Source organism: Lissotriton vulgaris, chromosome 6 (genome assembly GCF_964263255.1).
Source record: "Lissotriton vulgaris chromosome 6, aLisVul1.2, whole genome shotgun sequence".
In the NCBI taxonomy this organism is placed as follows: Eukaryota; Metazoa; Chordata; class Amphibia; order Caudata; family Salamandridae; genus Lissotriton; species Lissotriton vulgaris.
The window spans coordinates 1679310078-1679333559 of record NC_141694.1 but is presented as its reverse complement, the minus strand read 5'-3'; the positions used below and the strand labels follow the sequence as shown (position 1 = coordinate 1679333559).

Below are 23482 nucleotides of genomic sequence, written 5' to 3'. Positions count from 1 at the left end.
AACTGTTGATAAATAAATAAATAAATAAACCAAGGTTTGCACCCTCCGCACCTCACCTAGGCTTTTATGGTACAGTTGGAACTACTTGCCCTGTCGCACCGCCTCCATGATGATCGGGGATCTGCAGTTGTGGGCCAGGATATAACGCACGAGGTGCGGCTGAAGTCAGTTGCCAGCAACGATTACAGGGCCCCGCTCGCAGTGGAGAGCCGGGCACTCGCGTAGAACACTTAGGCCCGGAGCCGGCACCAGTCACGTCTCGCTCTTGTGGAGGTAGCTGCCCGGCAGTCTCCAGTCTCTGCAAGGGGCGCACCCGCTGTCCCGCCTTCACTCACTAGGTGCCGATTCCGTCCGCAGTGTCTCCGGTCGCAATTTCGCACTTGCCTGTCGTCCTGAAAAGCGGCACGAACGGGGCCACGCTAGAGACTCGCGGCCACCATTTCAGCGTCCTGTATCTTCTCGGTGACGACTTCAAGCTGTTGCAGCCCACATCAGCACCCAAAATGGCAACGAAGGGTAGCTTTTGGTGTCACCTTTCACTTCCGAGTACAGGATTGCGAGGATGGCCACTTAGGAGCAGGATATAAAGAAGGATTATAGTGACGGCCGGCAGAGCAGCGCAACTATACGGCCATTTTCCCGCGCGCCAAGCCACGCACCCCAATTGACAAGCATGGTTATTGACACCAGGTGAATTTACCATTTTGTATTGTGGGCTCCATCTATGAACAACGAAGCATGAAGTACACATGTCAAATTAAGCAGGGTTATACTGTGAGATGATCTAAGTTGTTTAGGGTCTAGGATCTGGAGAAACATTTCACGGTTCTATGGATTAATCCCACATGTTGGATGTGGTGAATATTTACTTTTGTGTAATGTGTTATTTATACTATACGGAATTGTGGTGATTGGTTTACTTTTGTAGCCCTGACAAAGTCAACGGTTCATACAACAAATGATGCAACAAGTATTGTCTACAAGATTGATTGAAGAGGTTCCTGGAATTTTGGAAGCATCTAAAGAAGAAAGAATGAAAGACAAAGAAAGATTACTCTCATTTGTACAGACATTTTTGATATTGGGCTGCTCAGGGTTATTTTTCTTTTCAAAGTTTTCAAGATTTGTCCTCCGCATCAATTGGGGATGTAAGTGGCAACCCCTTTTTCCCTTGGAGCTCTACAAGATATCTTGCAATTTACTTGAGGGTATTTTAAAGTTTGCACAATTTTGTAACCTTGCCTAGTGCAGGTCAGTTCCACACAACATTTGTCTGTTTGTCCTTGGATGTGATTAAATGTTTCTTACTGAACCCCTCTTGTTGAATGATCTAGATCAATGCTGCATCAACTTTAAAGAATTATGTATCTGAAAGAGACACGTTAGTGATAGATTCCTTACCTTAGAATATCCCCAGGCGTCAGACTGGATCCGGAAATTTTTGCGTAGCAATACCCCTGCGTGTCGGTGGGAGTAGTCTGCGGCTCCGCGTCCGGCGTCTGTAGCGCCGGAATGACGTCGTCGGAGTACTTAAGACGCCGCCCATGCGCGCTGACGTCAGTTCTTATTTTTTCCGCACCAGCTAGCGCAGATCTGGAGAAGCTCTACCCCTAGTGATTTTTTGACTAAACTTTTTGATCTTTTTGATCATTTCTTTCCTCGAGTCTTTGACTCTATCGGTGCCGGTAGCGATGCTCGGGTTCAAACCCTGCTCGAAGTGCGACCGACTGATGTCGGTTACGGACCCCCATCGCCGGTGCCTGAAGTGATTAGGCCTCGACCACGACGACCGCACCTGCTCCGACTGCCAGGCCTGGACGTCGAAGGCTAGACTGGAGCGGTCCCGCAAGCGGCTCGAGCTCCGGCAGTCAGCCCGCGCCACTCCAGGTCCCGGTTCCACGGGAGGTCGAGGGACCGGGGTCGAAGTCATCGCAGCTCCGGGAGTGGACACCGGTCATCGGGCTCAAGTCCTCAGGTAAGAGGCATGAGAGGTCGGAGAGACGTCATCGTTCCGCCGACCCACTCCGGCGCTCGCACGATGCGGCCGGGGGCTCGGGCAACACCGCCCACGAGGCTCCGCGGGACTTGCAAGTGTCGCCGCCTGCCCCACACCTTCGGGTCCCTGGGCACGGCGCGACGCCGGAGGAGATCGAGCGGTACCTCATGGCCATGAGGTCCCTCCCTCCTCAGTCTGGTTCCGTGGAGCATCCGGGCCCAACGGTCCCGGCTGGAGGCCCTAGCGGGTCGGGTGCTTTGGCCCGGATGCCGTCGGGTGCTTCGGCCCCGTTGCTGCTGGTCGACCTCACCGGCCCCACGGGTGTCACCCCCAGCGCCCACTGTGGACGCCGTCCCCAATGTTCCCTACTGTCCGACTGGCACCGGAACGGCGCCGCTGGGCGCCGCTTCCGACGGCCTTTGGAGATTTTTATTTCCATGAGGAGGCCCCGTCTGCTAATCCTGTTTTACAGGAAACGGGTGACGAGGAAGATTGAGAGGGGTCTGAGGACACTCTGGCACTGGAGTGCCAGTCTCAACAGGACTGGACATATGAGCTTGGGGAGGCCAGTGGTATTGACACTTCGCCAGACACTGGATTTGTCTCCCCTCCGACCGTGGCTTCGGAGGAGGGGTCTACATATAGTGTAGTGTTGACGAGGGCGGCTAAGGCCTTAAACCTTGAGCTCCCCGTCGCGGCTGTGAGGACTAACCTCCTCACTGAGGTCCTCAAACTGCAGTCAAGCTCCAGCGAGCCTCTGCTGCCATTCAATGAGGCCTTGTGTGACGTTCTTGTGGGTACTTGGTCCAAGCCCGCCACAGGTCCGCCTGTGGATAGGAACGTGGCCAGACACTACCGCCCGGCCCCATGCGACCCTTGCTTTTTGTCCACCCATCCCACCCCCGAGAGCCTGGTCACCCAGGCCTCCAATTCCCAGACCGCGTTCCCGTCGGCCCCGCCCGACCGGGAATCCAAGAGATATGAACAGTTCGGTAAGAAAGTGTTCTCGTCCCTAAGCTTAGGGCTGCGGTCTGTCAATACCGCCGGTCTCTTGGGCCGCTACACCCACACCCTGTGGGACGCGGTTGCGGACGTGCTGCCACTTTGTCCGGAGGAGGTCCGGGCTAAACTCGCCCAAACCCTTGCGGAGGGCCGGGATGCAGCGCGATATTCCATCCGGTGTGGGCTGGATACCACGGACTCACTGGGCAGGGCAATGGCAACGACGGTGGCGGTTCGACGCCACGCCTGGTTGAGGTCCGATGTCCAGGCCACACTTCTGGACATGCCGTTTGATGGCCGTCAGCCTCTTTGGCGACAAGGCAGACCATGCGCTGGAACGTTTTAAGGACTCCACGGCTACGGCCAAGTCCTTGGGCCTCTCGGTCACACGCCAGCAATCGGGTGCCTTTCGCTCCTTTCGTGGTCACGGAAGGGGCGCCCCCACACATGCTGCCAGCCATGCGCCGCAGAATGTTCAACAGCGCAGTGGCGGCCATGGAAACCGCCGTGGCAGCGGTTGGGGACAACGGCGAGGCCAGTCCACACCTCCCTCAACAGCACCCGCCTCAAAACCTTCCGAGTTTTCAGGCCCATGTGACGCCTGTGGGAGGCAGGGTTCGCCATCACCTCTCCCACTGGCGCACTATCATGTTGGATAGGTGGGTGCTGCAGTTCGTCCGAAGGGGCTATTCCCACCCCCCCTTCGAGGTGACCCCTCCATCCATGCCACCGCAATTCCACCGCATGTCGAGGGATCACTTGCAACTTCTGCAAGAGGAAGTCACGGCCCTCTTGGCCAAGGGGGCCATCGAGCGCGTTCCTGGGCCAGAAGTAGGGTGTGGTTGTTACTCCCACTACTTTCTGGTACCCAAGAAGGGCAAAGGGGGCCTACGTCCTATCTTGGACCTGCGGAACGTCAACTGCTTCCTCCAGAAGGAGAAGTTCAAGATGCTGACTTTGGCTCAGGTCCTAGCTGCCCTGGACCCTGGAGACTGGCTGGTAGCGTTGGACTTGCAGGACGCTTATTTTCACATCCCCGTCCTGCCGGCCCACCGACATTACTTGCTGGTCACGGTAGGCCTAGAGCACTTTCAGTTTACCGTGCTCCCCTTCGGCCTTACCAGCGCCCCACGGGTGTTCACGAAGGTGATGGCGGTGTTCGCAGCTCATCTGCGCAGGTTAGGGGTGTCGGTCTTCCCCTACCTAGACGACTGATTGTTAAAGGCGGGCTCGCCCCAGACAGTCGTCAGCCACCTCCAGACTACGGCCGACCTCCTGCATTTGCTGGGGTTCTCCATCAACGTGCCGAAGTCGCACCTGTGTTCCTTTTAAGAAGTTCCTCTTCATTGGAGCGATTGTCGACTCGGCGCAGTTTCGGGTTTACCCTCCTGAACAGCGGGTTTGGGATATGCAGGCTCTGATTCCCATCTTTCAGCCTTTATCCCGAGTCTCGGTCAGGTTGACGCTGCGGCTTCTGGGGCTGATGGCCTCCTGCATCCTTCTGGTGCATCACGCCCGGTGGCGGATGCGGGCTCTGCAGTGGGACCTGAAGTTTCAGTGGGCCCAGCATCAGGGCAACCTGTCCGATCATGTCTTGATCTTGGAGGGCACTGTGAGACAACTGCAGTGGTGGCTCACGGACCGCGATTGGGTCAGTGGCAGATTCCTCTCCCTACCCCACCCGGAGCACGTGGTTGTGACGGACGCGTCCTTTCAGGGCTGGGGAGGCCACATGGGAGAGGCGGAGATCAGAGGCCTCTGGTCTCCGGCGGAGTCCCGGCTCCACATCAACCTTTTGGAGCTGCGGGCGATTCGTCTAGCACTGAAGGCATTCCTCCCCTCTGTCCGGGGCAGTGTAGTGCAGGTGTTCACGGACAACACCACCGCCATGTGGTACTGCAACAAACAGGGCGGGTGGGGTCGATGGACCCTATGCCAGGAGGCTCTGCGCCTCTGGCAGTGGCTGGAACATCAGGGCGTGACCATGGTGGTTCAACACCTGCCAGGCTCTCTGAATGCCAGGGCGGACAAACTCAGCCGTCGGTGCATGATGGATCACGAATGGCGTCTGAACTCGGACGTGGCGCAAGCCCTCTTTCAGCAATGGGGAGAGCCTTGGTTAGAGCTATTCGCCACAGAAGAGAACGCGCAATTTCATCAGTTCTGCGCGTTGGAATTTCCAAGGCGACACTCGCTCGGAGAGGCTTTTCGTCGCGAGTAGAGTTGCGGTCTATTGTACACCTTTCCGCCTATACCACTTCTGCCCAGAGTGCTGCAGAAGATCAGGCGCGACCGGGCCCAGGTTATCCTTGTGGCTCCGGACTGGGCACGAAGGTACTGGTATCCCGAGCTACTCGGCATGTCAGTCGATCCCCCGATTAGTCTGCCTCTTCGGGAGGACCTTCTGTCACAGCAGCAGGGAACGGTTCTGCACCCGAACGTGTCCAGTCTCCACCTACAAGCTTGGAGATTGAGCGGCGGCAGTTGAGGCCATTTGACTTGCCTCCCGAAGTCTGTGATATCATTCTGGCAGCCAGGCGTCCCTCCACAAAGTCGGTATACGCCTGCAGGTGGAACAGATTTGTGGCATTGTGCACAGCAAAGGCTGTGGACCCACTCTCTGCACCTCTTTCTGAAGTTCTCTTTCTTCTTTCCCTTGCCCAGCAGGGCTCTGCTCTGGGCACTCTTAAGGGGTACATTTCTGCTTTTTCCGCCTTCTTACGGCTACCTGATCAGCCTTCCTTATTCAAGTCCCCCATTGTAAATAGGTTTCTGAAGGGCATCATACATAAGTTCCCTCCTATTCCCTTCGTGATGCCCCAGTGGGACTTGAATCTTGTACTTACTTACCTAATGTGTGCTCCCTTTGAGCCGCTCCATAACTGTCCTCTCCGTCTTCTTACTCTGAAGACTGCTTTCCTGGTTGCCATCACCTCTGCCAGGAGAGTGAGTGAGCTCCAGGCTCTTTCTTCTACTCCTACTTTCCTCTCTGTTCATCCGGACAAGGTTGTGTTGCGGACACGGCCTTCCTTTCGGCCCAAGGTTGTCACGGCCTTCCACATCGGGCAGTCCATTACCTTGCTCACCTTCTTTCCGCCTCCGCATCCCTCGAAAGAGGAAGAGAGGATCCACCGTCTGGACCCAAAACGTGCGCTCTCTTATTACCTAGATCGCACACGCCAGTTCCGGGTGGATGACCAACTCTTTATTGGTTACGTGGGCGCGAAGAAGGGAAAGGCGGTACACAAGAGGACCATCTCGCGGTGGATCATCTTGTGTATTCAGGCATGTTACTCCATGGCCAAAAAGGAGCCCCCTGCTGGATTGCGGGCACATTCCACTCGAGCCACGGCAACAACTGCCCTGGGCCGAGGAGTGCCCTTGCAGGACATTTGCCAGGCAGCTACGTGGGCCTCACTGCACACATTTGCAAGACACTACTGCCTGGACAGTCCAGTTCGGAGGGATGGCTTCTTTGGCCGTTCCGTCCTCCAGGACTTTCTGGTGTGATTATTGGTTCGCAGACCCACCACCGGGGTTGGTATTAATGGGGTATCTATTCTAAGGTAAGGAATCTATCACCAACGTGTCTTTCAGATGCATAAGTTACTACTTGTGTAACGATATATCTGTAAGAGAGATTAGTTAGTGATAGATTCCTTACCGACCCACCCATCCTCCCCGTTCTGCGAACCGATATCTAGGGTTAAGGTCATCCCCTTTCAGGGCCCTAGTTTCATGGCACCGGTGTTGGTTCTATCATGGCTCTGCGTATCTGGCGCGGAAAAGCTGTGTATCAGAACTGATGTCAGCGCGCATGGGCGGCGTCTAAGTACCAGACAACGTCATTCCGGCGCTAACGACGCCGAGGACGGACGCGGAGCTGCAGACGACGCCGACGACGGACGCGGAGCTGCAGACGACGCCTACCGACGCGCAGGGGTATTGCTACGCAAAAATTTCCGGATCCAGTCTGACGCCTCGGGATATTCTAAGGTAAGGAATCTATCACTAACTAATGTCTCTTACAGATATATCGTTACACAAGTAGTAACTTGTACTTTACTGATGTGACCGGCTATGTGGATTATACAAACTCAGATTTTTAAGAACAATGTGGCATACTGATGGGCTTGTATCATTCTTTGAGCTTCTGTTAATGTTAGATCACATGCCCATTGCTTACATGATCTAATATTTGCACATTTATTGAAGTGCTGCCTGTGCTCCTGGTAATGTTGTGTGCATCAATCATAATACATAAATTGTACATACATTTTGTATTATGTTCTATTTGATTTATAAGAGCACCTTTGATGGGAGCACTGATCACATTCCTGATGTAATGTAATTACAGAATACTAAGATGAGGATTTATGGTGGCGGAATTTTCAGTTTTGTTTTTCTGGACGTTTGTTGAAGTACGTAAATATCTGACATGCAAGGCAAACTAATATCAGACTTCACATTTTGCATTTATGTTCTTAAAGAATGTCCATATTTGGTTGCTGTGGTTTACGTTTAGTCATGATTGATTTTAGGGGAGGAGGAATTGGTTGACGAGACAACAAGGAAAGCAGAGGAGACAAAGGCAGAGGAGACATTAGAGAAGTCTGAGGAGACCACAGAGAAGGATGAGGAGGATTGTTATATTGTGGAATCTACACAAATGTAAGACTTGTTCTTTAACTGTCATTAAGTTGAGTAAGTAGACTGTGTTTAGTTCTACAAGGCAAGTGCTCACACCTACATACCATCCATTCACTAAATGGAGCTAAAACAAAAGGTGAGCACCTGACAAACAAATCATACATTTGAGTTAATATAATTGACCCTGTAGATCACTTAGAGTTTTAAGTAGTGAAGGTGTTGACACTCACTGCAATAAAAACCTTTGATAAATCATTAACAATTTTACTGAGAGAGCTAGTCTTAGACAATCACCAGATCATTGATCTTGTAGGTCACTCATCTCCATTTTATTTCTAAGTAAAGTTGCTTCCCTTAAGCTTCAAAATGCACATCTTCACACTAATAGCAATATGCAGGGAAGCAAATCAAAGTAAAGATTTAAATGCTCAATTGGAATTTTACTATCAGTGAAATCATAATCTTGTTGTGGCTGAATTATCAAAATCTCCTAATGTGACCGTATTTAGTCTCTCTTCAATTGCTCATTCCCTCCTTTTAGGTATCAGCACCTCCTTGATGAAAAGTGAAGCTGCCTCCATGTGTCTCATAATAAGGAAAATATTCCTTTTTAGGTCGAGGACTCAGTCGCACTGCTGTAAGCAGTGTGGGCGGAGCTCCGAAGATTTAATGTTTTTAGTAAGTGGGCTTGAACCCGCCCCTCTTCTCCATTGGCTGGCTTCCTAAACGGAGGCCAGTCATTGAGGAGAGGGGCGTCACCCGGTTCAAGACCCGCCTTTTTCAGATTCGGGGGCGTTTTTCTTAGCTTCTTTCTATTTAATTTCTCTCCTCTTCCCATTGGCTGGAATTTTACCTTCCAGCCAATGGGAAGAGGAGAGAAAGTAAACCACGCCCCCGAACCGGCAAATGTTGGCGCTTTGCTGAAGCCATTTCAGCCCGACCACTGGCGGAAGAACTGCTTGCCATCTCCTCTCTACACTGCTGGGCGTGCGGTGAGGAGCCACGCCATTTCTCGCCGTCATCCCCCCCTGTCGGAGGCTAGAAACAGCACAGCCCCAAGGACGGAGCTTACTCAGCCGGAGGAAACATTACAGGACGCTTAGAGCACATACGGGGACCGTGGAATTGCGACATCCGGTATTAAAACGTGTGAACTAGACCCACGTTCCGTAGGCCTCCACTTCCTGCACTGCGCTTTCGGCATGGCGGACTCTGGAGCCGAGCCTGGCGCGGCCTCCGACACCGGGGAGACACAGCAGGGGCCTCCCATGGATCGAGCCTGCCGAGCAGTTTGTTTCTCTCCTGTTCTCTGCCAGCATGACTCTCGTCGCAGCGTGGCCTTTCAGGTCAGTGAGTTGACTGGTTTTTGGCTGTTTTTGGGCCTGTTTTACAGTCTGCTGGGACAGTTTTTCCTGTTGATGTGCCTGATTAAATCTATTGTTGCCTTCAGCAATCCAAATCCATTTATCTTGTAAACGTGCCGACTTTTGTTTACGGTCTCTTGGACCAGTTTATACTGTTGATTTGCCTGATATTAAAACTAACATTGCCTCCAGCAAGCTCAAATCCAATTATCTTGTTAACGTGCTCCACTTCTTGTTTACGGTCTCCTAGGCCAATTTTTTACTGTTGATTTGCCTGATATTAAAACAAACATTTCCTAGACCAAGCTCAAATCCATGAAGTATTCCATACCTTGCAAAAAGCTTTTACAGCAGGTCTTTACAGCTTACGACAGTTTTTATCTTGTAAACATGGCCCACTTTTTCTTCACTGTCTACTGGGCCAATTTTTTACTGTTGATATTTGCCTGATATTAAAACTAACCTTCCCGGCAGCAAGCTTAAATCCATTAACTTGTTAACATGGCTCACTTTTTTTTCGCTGTCTACTAGGCCAGTTTTTTACTGTTGATTTGCTCGATATTCAAACTAACATTACCTGCCTAATTCCAATTATCTTGTAAACCTGGCCCACTCTTTTTTACGGTCTCCTAACTCAGTGTGTACTGCTGATATGCCTGATAAGAAAACTAACATTGCCTGGAACAAGCTCAAATTCATGCAGTGATCCAAACCTTGCAAAAAACGTTTACAGCAGGTCTTTGCGGATTACAACAGTTTTTATCTTGTAAACGTGGCCCACCTTTTTACAGTTTCCAGGGCCAGCCTGTTGATTGCACTGTATTTTCACCTATTTATTTCACAAATGGGTGCCACTTTTATTTTGGTGCCCGGTCTATTTTCAGTCCCAGTTTAATGCTACTAAAAATTAACGCTGATAATAATGAGGTTGACTTAATTACTGTGCTTTGGCCTTTGTGGGGCCTTAAAACTAGTGGAGTCTCCTTGGGGATGGTGGTGTCCCTGTGAAGCACTACCAGTAATTGCCTTCAACTACATACCCTGCCTCACCGCAAGCTGCAGTCAGTAAAAAATGGACATTGGCCTCCCAGCCTGGGAAAAGCCATGTTGTATTTTTTTGCATTTTATTTACTCTTGAATTCCCGGTTTTATTTTTTTTTCTAGGATGTTGCATTTCTGTTGTTACTTACATGTAATAAATTACTCTTGTTTGCTGTACTGTGAAAAGGGTCGGCATATGTTTGTGAAAGTTAATTTTCCACACGGGACTGTGGAAGAGTAAACTCAGAAAAAAGCTTACAGACTTATATCTAGATCAGTTCCGAAGGCTTTCAGTTTCAGACATAGCACCAGATTACAGGACACTTATAGGAGACCTGAAGTGTAAAATAAGTTCATAGTATAGCTGTATTTAAATTACCTATTTGTCAGACTCATTTAAAACTGTGCTGCATTGCGCTTGGGCTGACAATCCAGTTAATGAGAATTACCATGCAATGCTGCTTGCAATTGTTTGATAATAATGGTTTATCAAAATGTCCCCCTTGTAGCTTTGTAGTTGCATCTGCTTTCGAAATACAGCATTGTTTAGTAATGTTTTGAAAATCCTCCAGTAAGTCACAAAGAAGCACACTAACATTGAAGCAGGATTTCGCCCTGTTGCACCGCTCGCCTTCGTCGTAACATGTTAACGGCGGCACCACAACTCATAATATCTCTTCCGAAGTAGGTAGACTTTGGAGCCGATCCCACTGCTGGTCAAGCAGAATCTGAGTTTTGGGGTCAACCACCGCGCCACATCAGATAGTCAATAGTTCAGCGCAGCTGTTCTCTGACTTTTAGGATCCCTATTAGCACCCTCTGCCGCACCTTCAGACCTCAAGCAGGCGAGAGGCCCTCCATTTGGAATACCACTGGATGGTTCACCCTTAGCACCAGTTGTACCCTCTGAGCATGTCTTCCCTCCAGCTCCAAGCCTGACTCTCCCGCCACTTCCAGCACCATGGACTACTCTGGCCTCACGCACTTCGACCCCCGATGTCTACTCCGTCGATGCTGGAGAGCGAAGTCTTAATAGTTCTCTCCTATGTTGGTCTGACCTTGATCAAAGTCGCACCGGACACCATTCGAGTTCAACCATTTCAAGGATCTTCCTCTTCTTTCTGTTTAATGGGGCACTGGCATATACCTTAATGGGGTCTACAGACAATCTTTGTTCTTTAATTCAAAAATTGTCTTGGCCTATCACCCTGTTCCAGGCGTCCCTCCTTTCTGTCAGAGAATTCTTCACCCAACAGCCTAGTGGTGTAAGCCCTTACGTACAGGTCGAACGCCAACACCTTCCCTACTACTTTGGGGCTCGGTGGCACAAGTCCTTTCTGGTGTGCCTAAAGATCTCCTACCTGTTCTCGCCCAGACGATTCAGTACAGTTGTGATGCGACTAATTTCATGATTCGTTGTGGCTTGGACACCATTGATTCCATCAGTGTGGCTATTCTGCACAATACTTGGCTTCTGTCGGCTGTGTGTTCTCCAGTGATGTCCAATCCTCCCTGATGGACATGCCCTTAGATAGGACTCCCCTGTTTAGAGACTAAGCTGATTCTGCTCTAAAACATTTTAAAGAGAACCGGGCTAAGGCACGTGCTCTGGGCCGGTCTGACCCACATCGCCAACAGCACCAGTTGAACTTCTTTTGAATCTTTGGTACACGTGCCACACATCACCAATATGTCCAGCCTCCATAAGGAAATAAGCAGTTTCACAGTCATTGCAGAGTAGCCCACTTGCCAAACCTCTTTAGCATGCCCTTACAGCTGCCTCAGTGGCAGAACTAGCCGATCCTATGCAGTTTGGCAAACCCCAACATCGGCCAGGTGGGTCCTTCAGATCGTTCGTAGGGGATACACCTTACTCTTTCTCTCTTCCCTGCCGCACCATGTCCCCCTCCCCCACAACCTCTCTTTTAGTGACTATTGAGGACCGTTTCTCCATTTTGCGGAAGATAGTGGATGCCTTTTTGGCTAACGGGACAGTTGAGAGGATGCCAGAAGCAGGTTGAGGTTGTTATTCCAGTTAGTTTCTGGTGCCCAAGAAACATGGAAACCTGCGACCTATTTTAGATCTGCACCCACTCAACACCTTCATCTAGAAGCAGAAATTCAAGATGTTCACCCTCGCCCAGGTCTTATCTGCACTCAACCCTTATCTGCACTCAACCCTTATCTGCACTCAACCCTTATCTGCACTCAACCCTTATCTGTACTCAATCCTGGAGACTGGATGACTGCATTGTTCCTGCAGGAGACCCGTGTCCATATACCTGTCATGCCGGCCCACAAGTGCTACCTGTGGTTTGTAGTGGGACTGGAACATTTTCAGTTTATGGTGCTTCCCTTTAGTCTCACCAGTGCACCTCAGATGTTCACAAAAGTGATGGCGGTGGTAGCAGCACACCTTCAGAAGTCAAGGGTGCAGTCAATCAACCAGGGACCTGTGAAGTGCGCTACTCACCCGTGAGGGTCTCCTATGTGTTGGGGGGGGGGGGGGGGGGGGGGTGTTTATCCGCTCCATTCAGTCGAAGAGCCAGGTCTTGAGTGTCTCCCTGAAGATGTTCAGGGAAGGATCACGTGGGAGCTCGTTCCAGTCTTGGCCGCAATGTAGGAGAAGGCTCTTCCACCTGTCCTGGCTTTGCGGATGCGTGGGGTTTCGGCGAGGTCAGCGGATCGTAGGTTTCTCTTGGGTATGTGGAAGGAGAGTCTCTCATTGAAGTATTGGGGTCCGGTGTTGTGGCGGAATTTGTAGGCATGTGTGAGTATCTTGAAAGTGACTCTCTTCTCTAAGGGGAGCCAGTGGAGGTAGCACAGGTGTTGGGTGATGTGTTCCTGTTGAGGGATGCAGGGGACGAGTCTGACTGCGGTGGTCTGTAGTTTGTGGATGAGAGACTTGTTGATCCGGGCTTTGAGGGCATTTCCGTAGTCCAGTCTGCTAGTTATGAGTGCATGGGTGATGGTCTCCCTTGATGCGGGGGTGAGCCATTTAAGATCTTTCGGAGGATGCTGAGGGTGTTGAAGCAGCTGGAGGCGACGGCATTGACCTGTCCGGTCATGGAGAGGGAGGAGTCACGTACTAGGCCAAGGTTTCGGGCGTGGTCCGTGGGTTCGGAAGGGCTGCCACCAGGTGTTGTCCCATGTAGAGGGGGAGGGTCCGAGGATGAGGACTTCTGTCTTCTCGGAGTGGAGCTTCAGGCAGCTGTTGCTCATCCAGGATGTGATGTCCTTCATTGCTTCCTGGAAGTTGAGTCTTGTGGTGACTTGGTCCTTGGTGAGAGAGAGGATTAACTGGGAGTCGTCGACGTAGGATACTATGCTGAGTCCGTGGTAACGGACTGGACTATGGTGGCGAGGGAGGCCGTTTAGATGATGAAGAGTGTGGGGCTGAGTGACGATCCTTAGAGGTGCTTCGCAGTTGATTTCCGTGGGTTCGGATAGGAATGGTGGCAGTCGGATTCTTTGGGTTCTGCTGGTGAGGAAGGAGCTGATTCATTTGATGCCGGTTCCCTGTATGCCAGTGTCCTGGAGTCTGGCGGTGTGTGTTGTGGGAGACTGTGTAGATCGATGCAGAGAGGTCTAGTAGAATCAGGGCTGCTTTGTGTCCTTGGTCGAGGAGGGTGCATGTCTGTGGCAGTGAGTAGAGCGGTCTCTGTGCTGTGGTTGCTTTGGAATCCGGATTAGGAGTGGTCGAGGATGGAGTTTTCTTTGATGGATGTTAGTTGGGCATTGACTGTCTTGTCTATGACTTTGGCGAAGAAAGGGAGGAGCAGGATGGGTCGGTAGTTCTTGAGGTCTGTTGATGATTTCTTGAGCAGGGGTCTGACTTCTGCACGTTTCCAGTCGTCCGGGAAAATGCCGGTCTTGACAGTGGTGTTGATGGCGCGTCGTAGTTCGGGAGTGATGGCGGTGGTGTCTCTGTGGTAGATGTGTGGTAGGCCGCGGTCCGTGGGAGCTCCTGAGTGGATGCCTTTCATGGTCGAGGTGGTGTCCTCAGTGGTGGCTGGGGTCTAGGAGGAGATAGTAGGCCCGTTGGCGATGCTGGAGAGGGCGTGGATTCGGTGTCAGGTGTTAGGTCATTGAAGTGGTTGTAAAGGCCCTTGATTTTCGGGTGGAAGTAGGATCCGAGCTTGTCGCGGTTTGTCTGTGGTTTCGCTGGGGTGCTTGGTGAATTCCTGGATGACGCTGAAGAGTTACTTAGAGTTGGCGATGATCTTGTATCGGATAAGGAGTTGGCGATGATCTTGTATCGGATAAGGAGTTGGCGATGATCTTGTATCGGATAAAGGTCCCTTTGGTGGATCTGATGCGTTGGTGGTATTCTATCATGGCTGTCTTGTAGGTGGTGCGATCTTTTGGGGTTTTGCTGTTTCTCCAGTTCTTCTCAAGACATCTGCAAGTGTGTCTGGATTCTTGTAGGTCAGTGGTGAACCAGGTGGCCTTTCTGGGGCGTTGTTTGTTGGAGTTGCGTAGGGGAGCAAGTCTCTCTGCGCAGTTAGAGATCCATGTGTGGAGTTCTTTGGCTGCGAGGTTGGCGTTGGTCAAGGTGGTGGGATGTGTCACGGTTGAGGGTGTGTCAATCAATAATCTTTATTCGGATATTTCATTATCAATAAAAGTACAATTATTCACACATAATTACGTACATGGTCCATCATTATTAATAATAAAAACGGCATTAAAATAAAAATAAAACGTTGTTAGGTTTTCCATTTCATTAACGACAGCAGCAATACTAAAGTAGCAATGTGCAAAGTGCATTATTTCCCAGGAAGTCACTGAATCTCAGATATATTACTTTATAGCATCAAATAAAGTGCAAAATTCCCATTAGAGGTAGCAGCAAAAGGTACAGAATGCAAAATTCCCATAGTGTCAGCTAAGGGAGCAGGTTTCAATTCATAGAGGAACGAGAGCGGATAGCCTTTTTCAAAAAGGTGCACAGACGATATAGGATGTCATCGTCTTTAAGCTGGAAAATAGTTTTATAAGCTACTTTAAAATCCTTTATGCCCTTAGCTCTGACAAACGGTATCAACAGCTGCATACTATATTTTTGATAAAAGGAGCAAAAGAACAGAAAATGTGGTATGGATTGTTTCCCTGAGTTCCCGCACAGACAGGCCAGGTTCTCAATATTGGGTTGGTGGCCTGTAGGGAAACGCAACAGATATTGTATAGATCCTGATCTTAATCGGAAAAGAAGGCTGCGCTCCCAACGTGTAATATCTTTAAGGAGATAACTTATAGGTAAACACGAAATGGGTTCACCATCACCTTTCATTGAGATACTGTTTCACAGCGACTTTGGCTGATTCCTGAGCATATCTAGCTTCCCCATAATATTTATATAAAATTTTACGGATGATATTCCCATCAATCCCATCTAATTCGTTGGGGTTGTCAAAGATGTGCTTGAGGTTAACAGCAGTCAAACTCGCCCGTACTTGGGCCAGCCAGGGAATTTGGATACCCTGGTCGCATTTAGGCAGTCTGCCAAAATTTCCCTGGTCAAGGTGGCTTCAGGATTTTTCCAAACCTTTAACCAAAACAGGACAGGGCGGGACCAAATATAGTCAACCAAATAAGGCAGTTTTAGCTCATTATGGCTTACAAAGGTGGACGATGAGATTGGTATACCCAAGAGCCTTCTGAAAAATCTATTTTCCACAACCTGTACATTTTTCAAATTTGTGTATCCACAAATTTCAGCCCCATAGGTCATAATTGGTACACATTGTGTCCTGTAGATTTTAAGTAATGATAGTACCACCTCTATTCTTTTTGGTTTAGGAAGGTTCAGTGCTGAGTTTATAGCTCTTAGAAACTTAGACCATCCATAGGCCAAATGTGGGGTCCAAGAGCCACTATCCGTAAATTGTATGCCCAGATAGGGAAAAGTGCAAGTGCATAACAGGGAATTTTGATCCAAAGTGATTATGTTAATAGAACATTTCTTAGGGCCACAACACATTAAAAAAGTTTTTTTTTAAATTGGTACAAAGATCCAAACCATACATAAAATCTGCAAATCCCCTGACTAAAATTCTCAAGGCATTTGGTGTGCGACCCATTAAAACAGCATCATCTGCATATAGTAAGGCAGGCAATTTAGTGCCGTTAATTATGGGGACGTCGGGGTTTGGTTAGACAAGACATTGTAGAGTTCGTTAATGTATAAAATAAATAAAAGTGGGGCGAGAACGCATCCTTGCCTAACACCTCTGCCGACCACTATGTCTTCTGACACTGCTCCGTCCATGCTGATCCTTACTCGGGCCTTTAAATCTCTATGCAGGTAAGCTAAAAAGTACACCAAATCTTTATCTAGACCATAATCCAGGAGGCGTTGCCAAAGCCTTGATCTATTAACAAAATCAAAAGCAGACGAGAGGTCCATAAATGCCAGGTAGAGTGGACTGTGTCTGGCGATGGAATACTTCCCTATTATTAGGTTACGGTTCAGACACTGTTCCACTGTGCCTAAATGACTCCGAAACCCCAACTGGCATTTATTCAGTATGTTTCCATCCTCTGCCCATGCCCTGATCTTGTTGAATAAAACTCTCCCTAATATTTTAAGGGTGTTATCAATTAATGAAATGGGTCTATAACAACTGGGGTCGGATCTAGATCCTTTTTTAAAAATAGGGATGATTATAGAAGTTGACCATGTACTAGGGATTTTTGTTGTAGTTAAATTATTAAAAATATTTAATAACAAAGGGGCCCAGAACTCTGACTTTTATGTTATGAGATCAATAGGCAGCCCGTCCGGACCTGGGGCTTTATTTCCCGCACTCAGATATTGCCTCCTCAACCTCACTTAAAGACATTTTAATTCGAGTAAGCGGGAAGTTTTCCAGAGTGTCATCACAATGTGGCGGGGAAGCGTATATTTTTGAGAAATGGGCAACCCACTCTTCACTAGTGATATTACAATCTAGGGGGGTAGATGGATTCCCAAAAGCTCTCAAAGACTTGGTGGCAAATCAAAAGTTATTTGTATTATTGATTTTGGCAGCACAGGCCAGATTGTTCCAACATTCCTTCAAAACCGTGTCACGCCTAAGTTTTATTTCCCTTTTATAATGAGATCTTAATGTACGAATAAGGGTAGGATCTCTAGGGTGGGCTGATAGAGCTGCTCTCAAGTCCCTATTGGCTCTGGAACAGGTGTTCTCAAACCATCTAGGATCTGATTTATGTGCGGCCACTGGTCTTGAGATCAGGTTTTTAATGCCTTCACATAATTCAGTGAAGGCAAAGACTGCCTCTGGGTTAGGGTCTGCCAGAGTAAGACAGGCCTCACAGAGAGAAGGATACGTTTTTACCATCTTCGTAAAGATCTCCCTATAGTCCATACCCCTCCATTTAACTCTTAAGCTATCGGTTGAAAGATGTAAGTTGCCTGCTCCCAGTTCTCTTCTAAAATTAGGACGCCGTGCCACCTTTAGTAGTACCATAATAGGATAAGGTGGACGGCCTTACCTCCGCCCAAACGAAATAGTCTTGTAGTGAGGGGGATATATAAACATAATCTATAATAGAGGCTCGTCCTAAACCTCTATAAGTAGGGAGTCGAGTGGATTATCAGTGATATTTGTAGGGGCAATGTCCTTCACATTTATAAGGCTGGAACTTGATAAGTGATCTAATAGCTCATATCCTCTCTTACATGGGTTGTATGGAGTTAACTGGGGGGGGGACTCCCATTAAATCCCTTTCCTATCTTTGCATTGAAGTCACCCCCCAGACATATCCCCGCCAATTTATACTTTCCCAGTAAATTGTCCCGATCCTGGATAAAATTAAAAAGTTGTACAAAATTACAATTAGGTGTGTTGAAAAAATCATTATTATAAAAATTTATAAAACAAATAGAGGCACCCCGTGTGTAGATTAAGACTTGAAAATTAATATTTCCAGTGGGAATTGATTTGGCTCTGCCACCTGAGGCGATACTGACCCAAATTGATAGGCCCCCCGATGGTCTGCCGTGTTTAGAATTAGGGGGAATAATGTTAAAACATTCATACCCTTCGAGATATAGTTCTTTGGTGGCCCAGGTTTCTTGGAACAGGAGGATATCAAATTTATTTATCATGTTTACCCAATTCTCTGAATTGAATTTTGGGGTTAAGCCTGCCACATTCCAGCTCAAGACCTTCAATTTAAAATCTGGACAATCAATTGGGTATGACTGTGACACTCCGGGGCTAATGTGAACAATCACAACAGTTTCCAAGCGCACCAATCTATTAAGGTGGGTTTTGGGCGAGGGTCAATTGAGAGCATCTAAGTCGGAGATAGCCGAAAAACGATTTGCCCACTGAAGAAGAGAGCTAAAAAGTGGACACTGTGTGGGTGGCGGTTTATAAAAGAAACCAAGGGGTAAGGCGCAAATATTTGTTGAAAAGAGACTGTTAGTTTCCTTGACTGCAAGTATAGATCCAACAGTCCTTGGCCGCGAAAAGTTGATAACAATACAATCCCCCCTTATAGTTTTCATTGCGGGACCCACCCAACCCACCCTGCGTACCATTAAAATGTCATGCATGTCCACGTCGGCTACATCAACTGAGTCAATGGGATTACAACATGAATCAATTCTTATGATAGGGTCCGCGGTGTTTGTATTGCCCCATATCCACTTATTTAATGATGAACTTTGAGAGTTCAAACGTGGGGGCTGTCTTCGTTTAAGTTTGAGGCAGGGTGGTTTCGACGCCTTCCTCTTCTTTTTTTGTCCCACATACTTCTGGGTTAGGCGATGGGAGCGAATTTACTGTAATCAGAGATTCAGTCTGGCTTTGACTAATTTCGGCATTGTCAATTGTTCCTATCAGGTCAGGCCCTTCCATGTCCAGCATATTATCTCCGTTTACAGTTTGTGGCGAGTGTACAATCGCTTTGTGCCTCGATATCTGTGCCACACTTAAGTCTATATTATCAGAGTGATCTGTGCGTGGCGGTTTTAAAGGGCCCAGAGACAATCTTCTCTCAGTAAGCTTGATTTCACTACTGACCAAGTTCATTGCATGTTTAAGCATGATATCTACAGAAGTTATTTTATGCACTGGGGTAATATCGTTGTGTTTGCCCATTATGGCGTAACCCAATCTCCCACAAGTATTCTATAAAGGGAGACGCACCACTCACCGCTCATAAGCCGATTACAAAAATATTAGCGAATAGGCCCGGCCCGGCCTCCTCTGGCCTCGGACGGCCACAGACGGTCCCGCCCTTGTCCCAGGCTTAACCCGCGCTCGATCACGCGACGCGGGGGCTCTCTGCGAGCTTTATGCTCCTCCGGGCGCGGGACAAGGCGGGCACAGCTTCCTGGCGCAGGGGAAGATGGGTGTGTAAGTCCCCCCCTCACTGTGGCCGCGCCGTGATCTAGAAAGGCTGTGGCGGCAGGGGGAGACTAGCGGCAATGGCGCGATGCGGGGCGCCAACAGCAATCAGGCAGGTTCCACCAGGAACCCCCACGGCCACACAGGTAGGTCAAAGATGAGGGTGTGGTTGAGCTGTTCGTCTGTAATTTTGCTCCAGTTCCTTCGTGAAAGGCGCGTTGCCGATTTTGGGGGCGGTGGGTTTGTCGGCGGTGAAGTGAACGCAGCTGTGGTCCTTCCAGGGGGGTTGCGTGGTGTGGCTGAAGTGAATGTTACCTACTGCGAAGATGGGGTTGATGGTGTGTCCTGCCTTGTGGGTGGGCATGGTGATGAGCTGTTTCAGTGTCTGGCTGTTGCCCAATGGGGCTCAACTCGGAGAATACAGAAGTCCTCATCCTCGGACCCTTTAGACGATGGCGAACCTCCTGTTATCGTTGGAGTTCACTATCAAAGTACCGAAGTCACACCTGACTCCTGTCTCAGTTGCTACCTTCATTGGAGATATTCTGAACATGGTCTGGTTGACTGCCTTCCGCCAGTCAAGGGTAGGCTGGTTCACGTGCAATGCCATGTCGTTGTGCAACAAACCAGTTGGGATGATGTCTCTGAACCTGTTCAAATTGGTGGACTGCCAATGGTTTTTTTCCTTGTGGCAAAAACACCCGAGGGGCACCTTCCCGACAGGTAAGTAACTTTTTGCAATGTGAATCTTTTCTGGATTCACCTGCTGTGCATTATTCTGCCATTTAGTGGTTGGGTCCGAAATTCTCCACTTTTTTTTTTAAGGCCTTCTTCATTTCTTGTTGTTGGGCGTCAATGGATCCCCATTTAGTGCTTCCTGTGACGGTGTACTCCGTCCCTCGGAAGCTCCCACCATTGGTCGCCACCTTCAGATTCTTTTTTTCTGCCTTTGGATCTGGATATTTGGCTGAAGGGTCTCCAACACGAGGAAGGAAAAGTTTGAAAAGAAATTTGTGAGAAGTTTGTCAAAAGTTAACACCAAATTCAGAGTAGAAAATCGACTAAGAGGTACCACAGGGGAATCCTAGAGGGATGGAAGCAATATCCTCAATGATTTAGAGAATGGCAGACAGGGGGGCCTAATGGAGAAGGCTCCATTCTAGTTCTGCCCGAATTGAAGCCACAGATTCTTGAAGAAAGACCATCACCCAGTCTGCAAACTCTGCCTGCCTGCTCATAGACCATCGAAGCGATGGCTGCAAGCCTATGCCGAGTTCAATTTAAAGATGCTGAGGGCGAGGGAGAAGCAGAGACAGGCACATTACACCATGCAGGGACAAAAGCCAACTTCATCCCTTAGATACCCGGTCTGTCGATCGACGAGGGGTTAAACTTCGCAGAAGTAGCAGAGGGATAAACATCTGATGTTGACCAGAGGATTAGCGAGGTTGAAGCCCAGTCAACCAAGGGCAACAAGAGACCAGAGAGGCATCGACACTTAAAAAATTGCAAAGAAGTCCTGTGCACACGAGTCAGTCAAGTGGTTTGCAGTGAAACCAACTTATTGTATAGCTAAGAAAAAGGTTAGAATAACGTGAGATGATAACACGAAGTTAAGCAGAAGTATTTATAATTCAATCCGGATCAGTACAATGTACATTCTACCAGCCGACACGTGTTTCGTCACAACATGTACAATTGTGACTCTTCAGGGCTGGGAAGGACAAAAAAACAAAACGAAAACTGAACATAAATGAAAAGCTGTGTGGTGAATCAACGAATATAGGAAAAATTTGTGACATAAAATACAAGAGACAATAAGGAAATGGCAGAATGAGGACATCCTGTAGTAAAAGGGAAAACCCCTAAGTGAATGAAAGAAACATATACGTGGTGATTTTTAAAATGCAAAGTTAACCAAAATATATAAAGCGCACAAAAACCAGACTTGGGTGTGTACACAAATAATGAATACACCACCGTACTGTGTTCGTAATCTCAGAAATCGAAATAAATAGCCCAAACGAGAGGCAAATGACCCGAGCACGGGAGCATAAAATTAAGTTAAATTCGAGAGATTATTGTGTCACCATCTAAGAGAAAACAAAAAATCATCTGTAATTTGGAACACACGCTACAGTATAGCGTGACAGGTTCGACATGCAGTATCTAAGAGAAGACCAAGCCACATAATACATAACCAATAGGGAAACGCAAACGGAACATGAATTTCGATCAGAGCAAAGACGTCAGGAAATCTGAAAACTAGACATGCTGCAAAGCATACTTAACACAAAACATATATCCCGAAACGTAAACGAGAAAAGGCTTTCTGGTATCAGTAACAGCGATAAATACAGGATGCACACTTGTCGGTATAGAGTCTCAAAATCACATTAATATTGCGCGCATTAATATCACACAAAGCACATCGGCAAACTTGAAAAACAGTACAGAGGGCTGCTTGTATCGCCCCAGCCAAAACGGCAAAGTAACAGTGTGTAAAGGTGAAGAAAAATTGCCCGAGTCTCGAAGATCAGACTCCAAGGCATCGAAGGGAGCCTAGTCGTCGAAACACTCGCTGATGGAAGGCAGGCCCTAAGAAGGTGCCCCTCAAATCCCTAGAAAGGGATACTGCAGTAGGAAAATCTCCAGATAAGACTGTTGAAAGATGGATGAGAGGGAGACGTTTCAGTGTAAAAAAGGAGAGGTCTCGAGACGAGCATAGTAACGCAACGACCGCTACGTCGTCGAAGAGAGAAACGCTGTCTGCCTTCGATGTCGAAAAACGCTCCGTCAAGATTGAGAGGAAGAAAAGCCCCCTCGAGGCTGAAATGACCACATGGCTTCAACAGAATAAAGTCTTCGACAAATCCTTAAAATTGTATTGAATTCTACAAAATATGTAGATGCCGAAAGACCAAGGCGAGAAGGACATTGAAGATATTGAACCTCCTGTTACACCTGAACCACAGGAGGAAGGAGAAGAATTATTCTACAAGAAGAGCAAGGTCTGGTCATGTTTTAAGGCTCTGAAGAATCTTAGTATGCAGGATCTTCAATCAATCACAGCATTTGTAAAGTGCACTACATACCCTCGAGGGTCTAAGGGTGCTGGGGTGGGGTGGGGGGGGGCGGAAGCTGCTACTGATCGAAGAGCCAGGTTTTGAGGAGTCTTCTGAAGGTCAGAAGGTCTTCTTTCTGCCGCAGGCGAATGGGGAGGGTGTTTCATGTCTTGGTGGTGAGGTGGGAGAATGATCTGCCGCTGGCAGAACTCTTCGGATGTGGGGGGCGGTGGCGAGGGCGCGGTCTGCGGAGCGGAACTGGCGGGTGGGGGTTTAGTGGCTGAGTCGCTGTTGAGGTACATTAGTCCGGTGTTGTGGAGTGCCTTGTGTGCGTGGGTGAGGAGTTTGAAGGTTATCCTCTAGTTGACACAGAGCCAGTGCAGTTTTCTCAGGTGGGGTGTGATGTGGCTGCGGCGAGGGATGTCAAGTATCAGCCGTGCGGAGGCATTCTGGATGCGTAGAAGCAGTTTCAGGAGTTTGGCCGGGGCTCCTGCGTTGTGTGTTTCCGTAGTCCTGTCTACTGCTGACGAGGGCCTGGGTGACTGTCCTTGTTTCGGTGGGGATCCACTTGAAGATCCTGTGAAGTGTGCGGAGGGTGTTGAAGCAGGAGGAGGAGACTCCGTTGACCTGCTTCGTCATGGAGAGGGTGGAGTCGAGGAGGACCCCTAGGTTGCGCGGGTGTTCCTAGTGCAGTCTGCCACCAGGAGTCGTCCCAGGCCGAGGGGGTGGATCCGAGGATGAGGACCTCCGTCTTGTCCGAGTTCAGCTTCAGTTGGCTGTTCCTCATCCAGTCGGCGACTGCCTTCATTCCTTCGTGGAGGTTGGTTTTGGCGATCTTAGTAACTGGAGCTGGAGACTGATTTCCCGGAGGAAGGGGTAGACTGCTATGAGTCGAAGCCTTTGCCTCCGGATGACATTGTATGTATAACCAAGTAATCAAAATGGCTGCAGGCTAATATGGACTGAAGTTGGAGGAGAAAGTATCAGTCTTGTTTCCAG

At 48.8% G+C, this 23482-nt stretch overlaps 1 protein-coding gene across 5 annotated transcripts in view; it reads left to right on the top strand.

Moving 5' to 3' along the window:
• The window catches only part of ANGEL2 (angel homolog 2), a 387853-nt gene that overhangs the window by 276181 nt on the left and 88190 nt on the right, over nucleotides 1-23482 (top strand). For all 5 annotated transcript variants that reach the window (XM_086927870.1, XM_086927871.1, XM_086927872.1 and 2 more), the window contains one exon: nucleotides 7540-7669. In XM_086927870.1, coding sequence (XP_086783996.1) covers nucleotides 7540-7669 — 130 coding nt within the window. The remainder of the gene's footprint in view (nucleotides 1-7539; nucleotides 7670-23482) is intronic.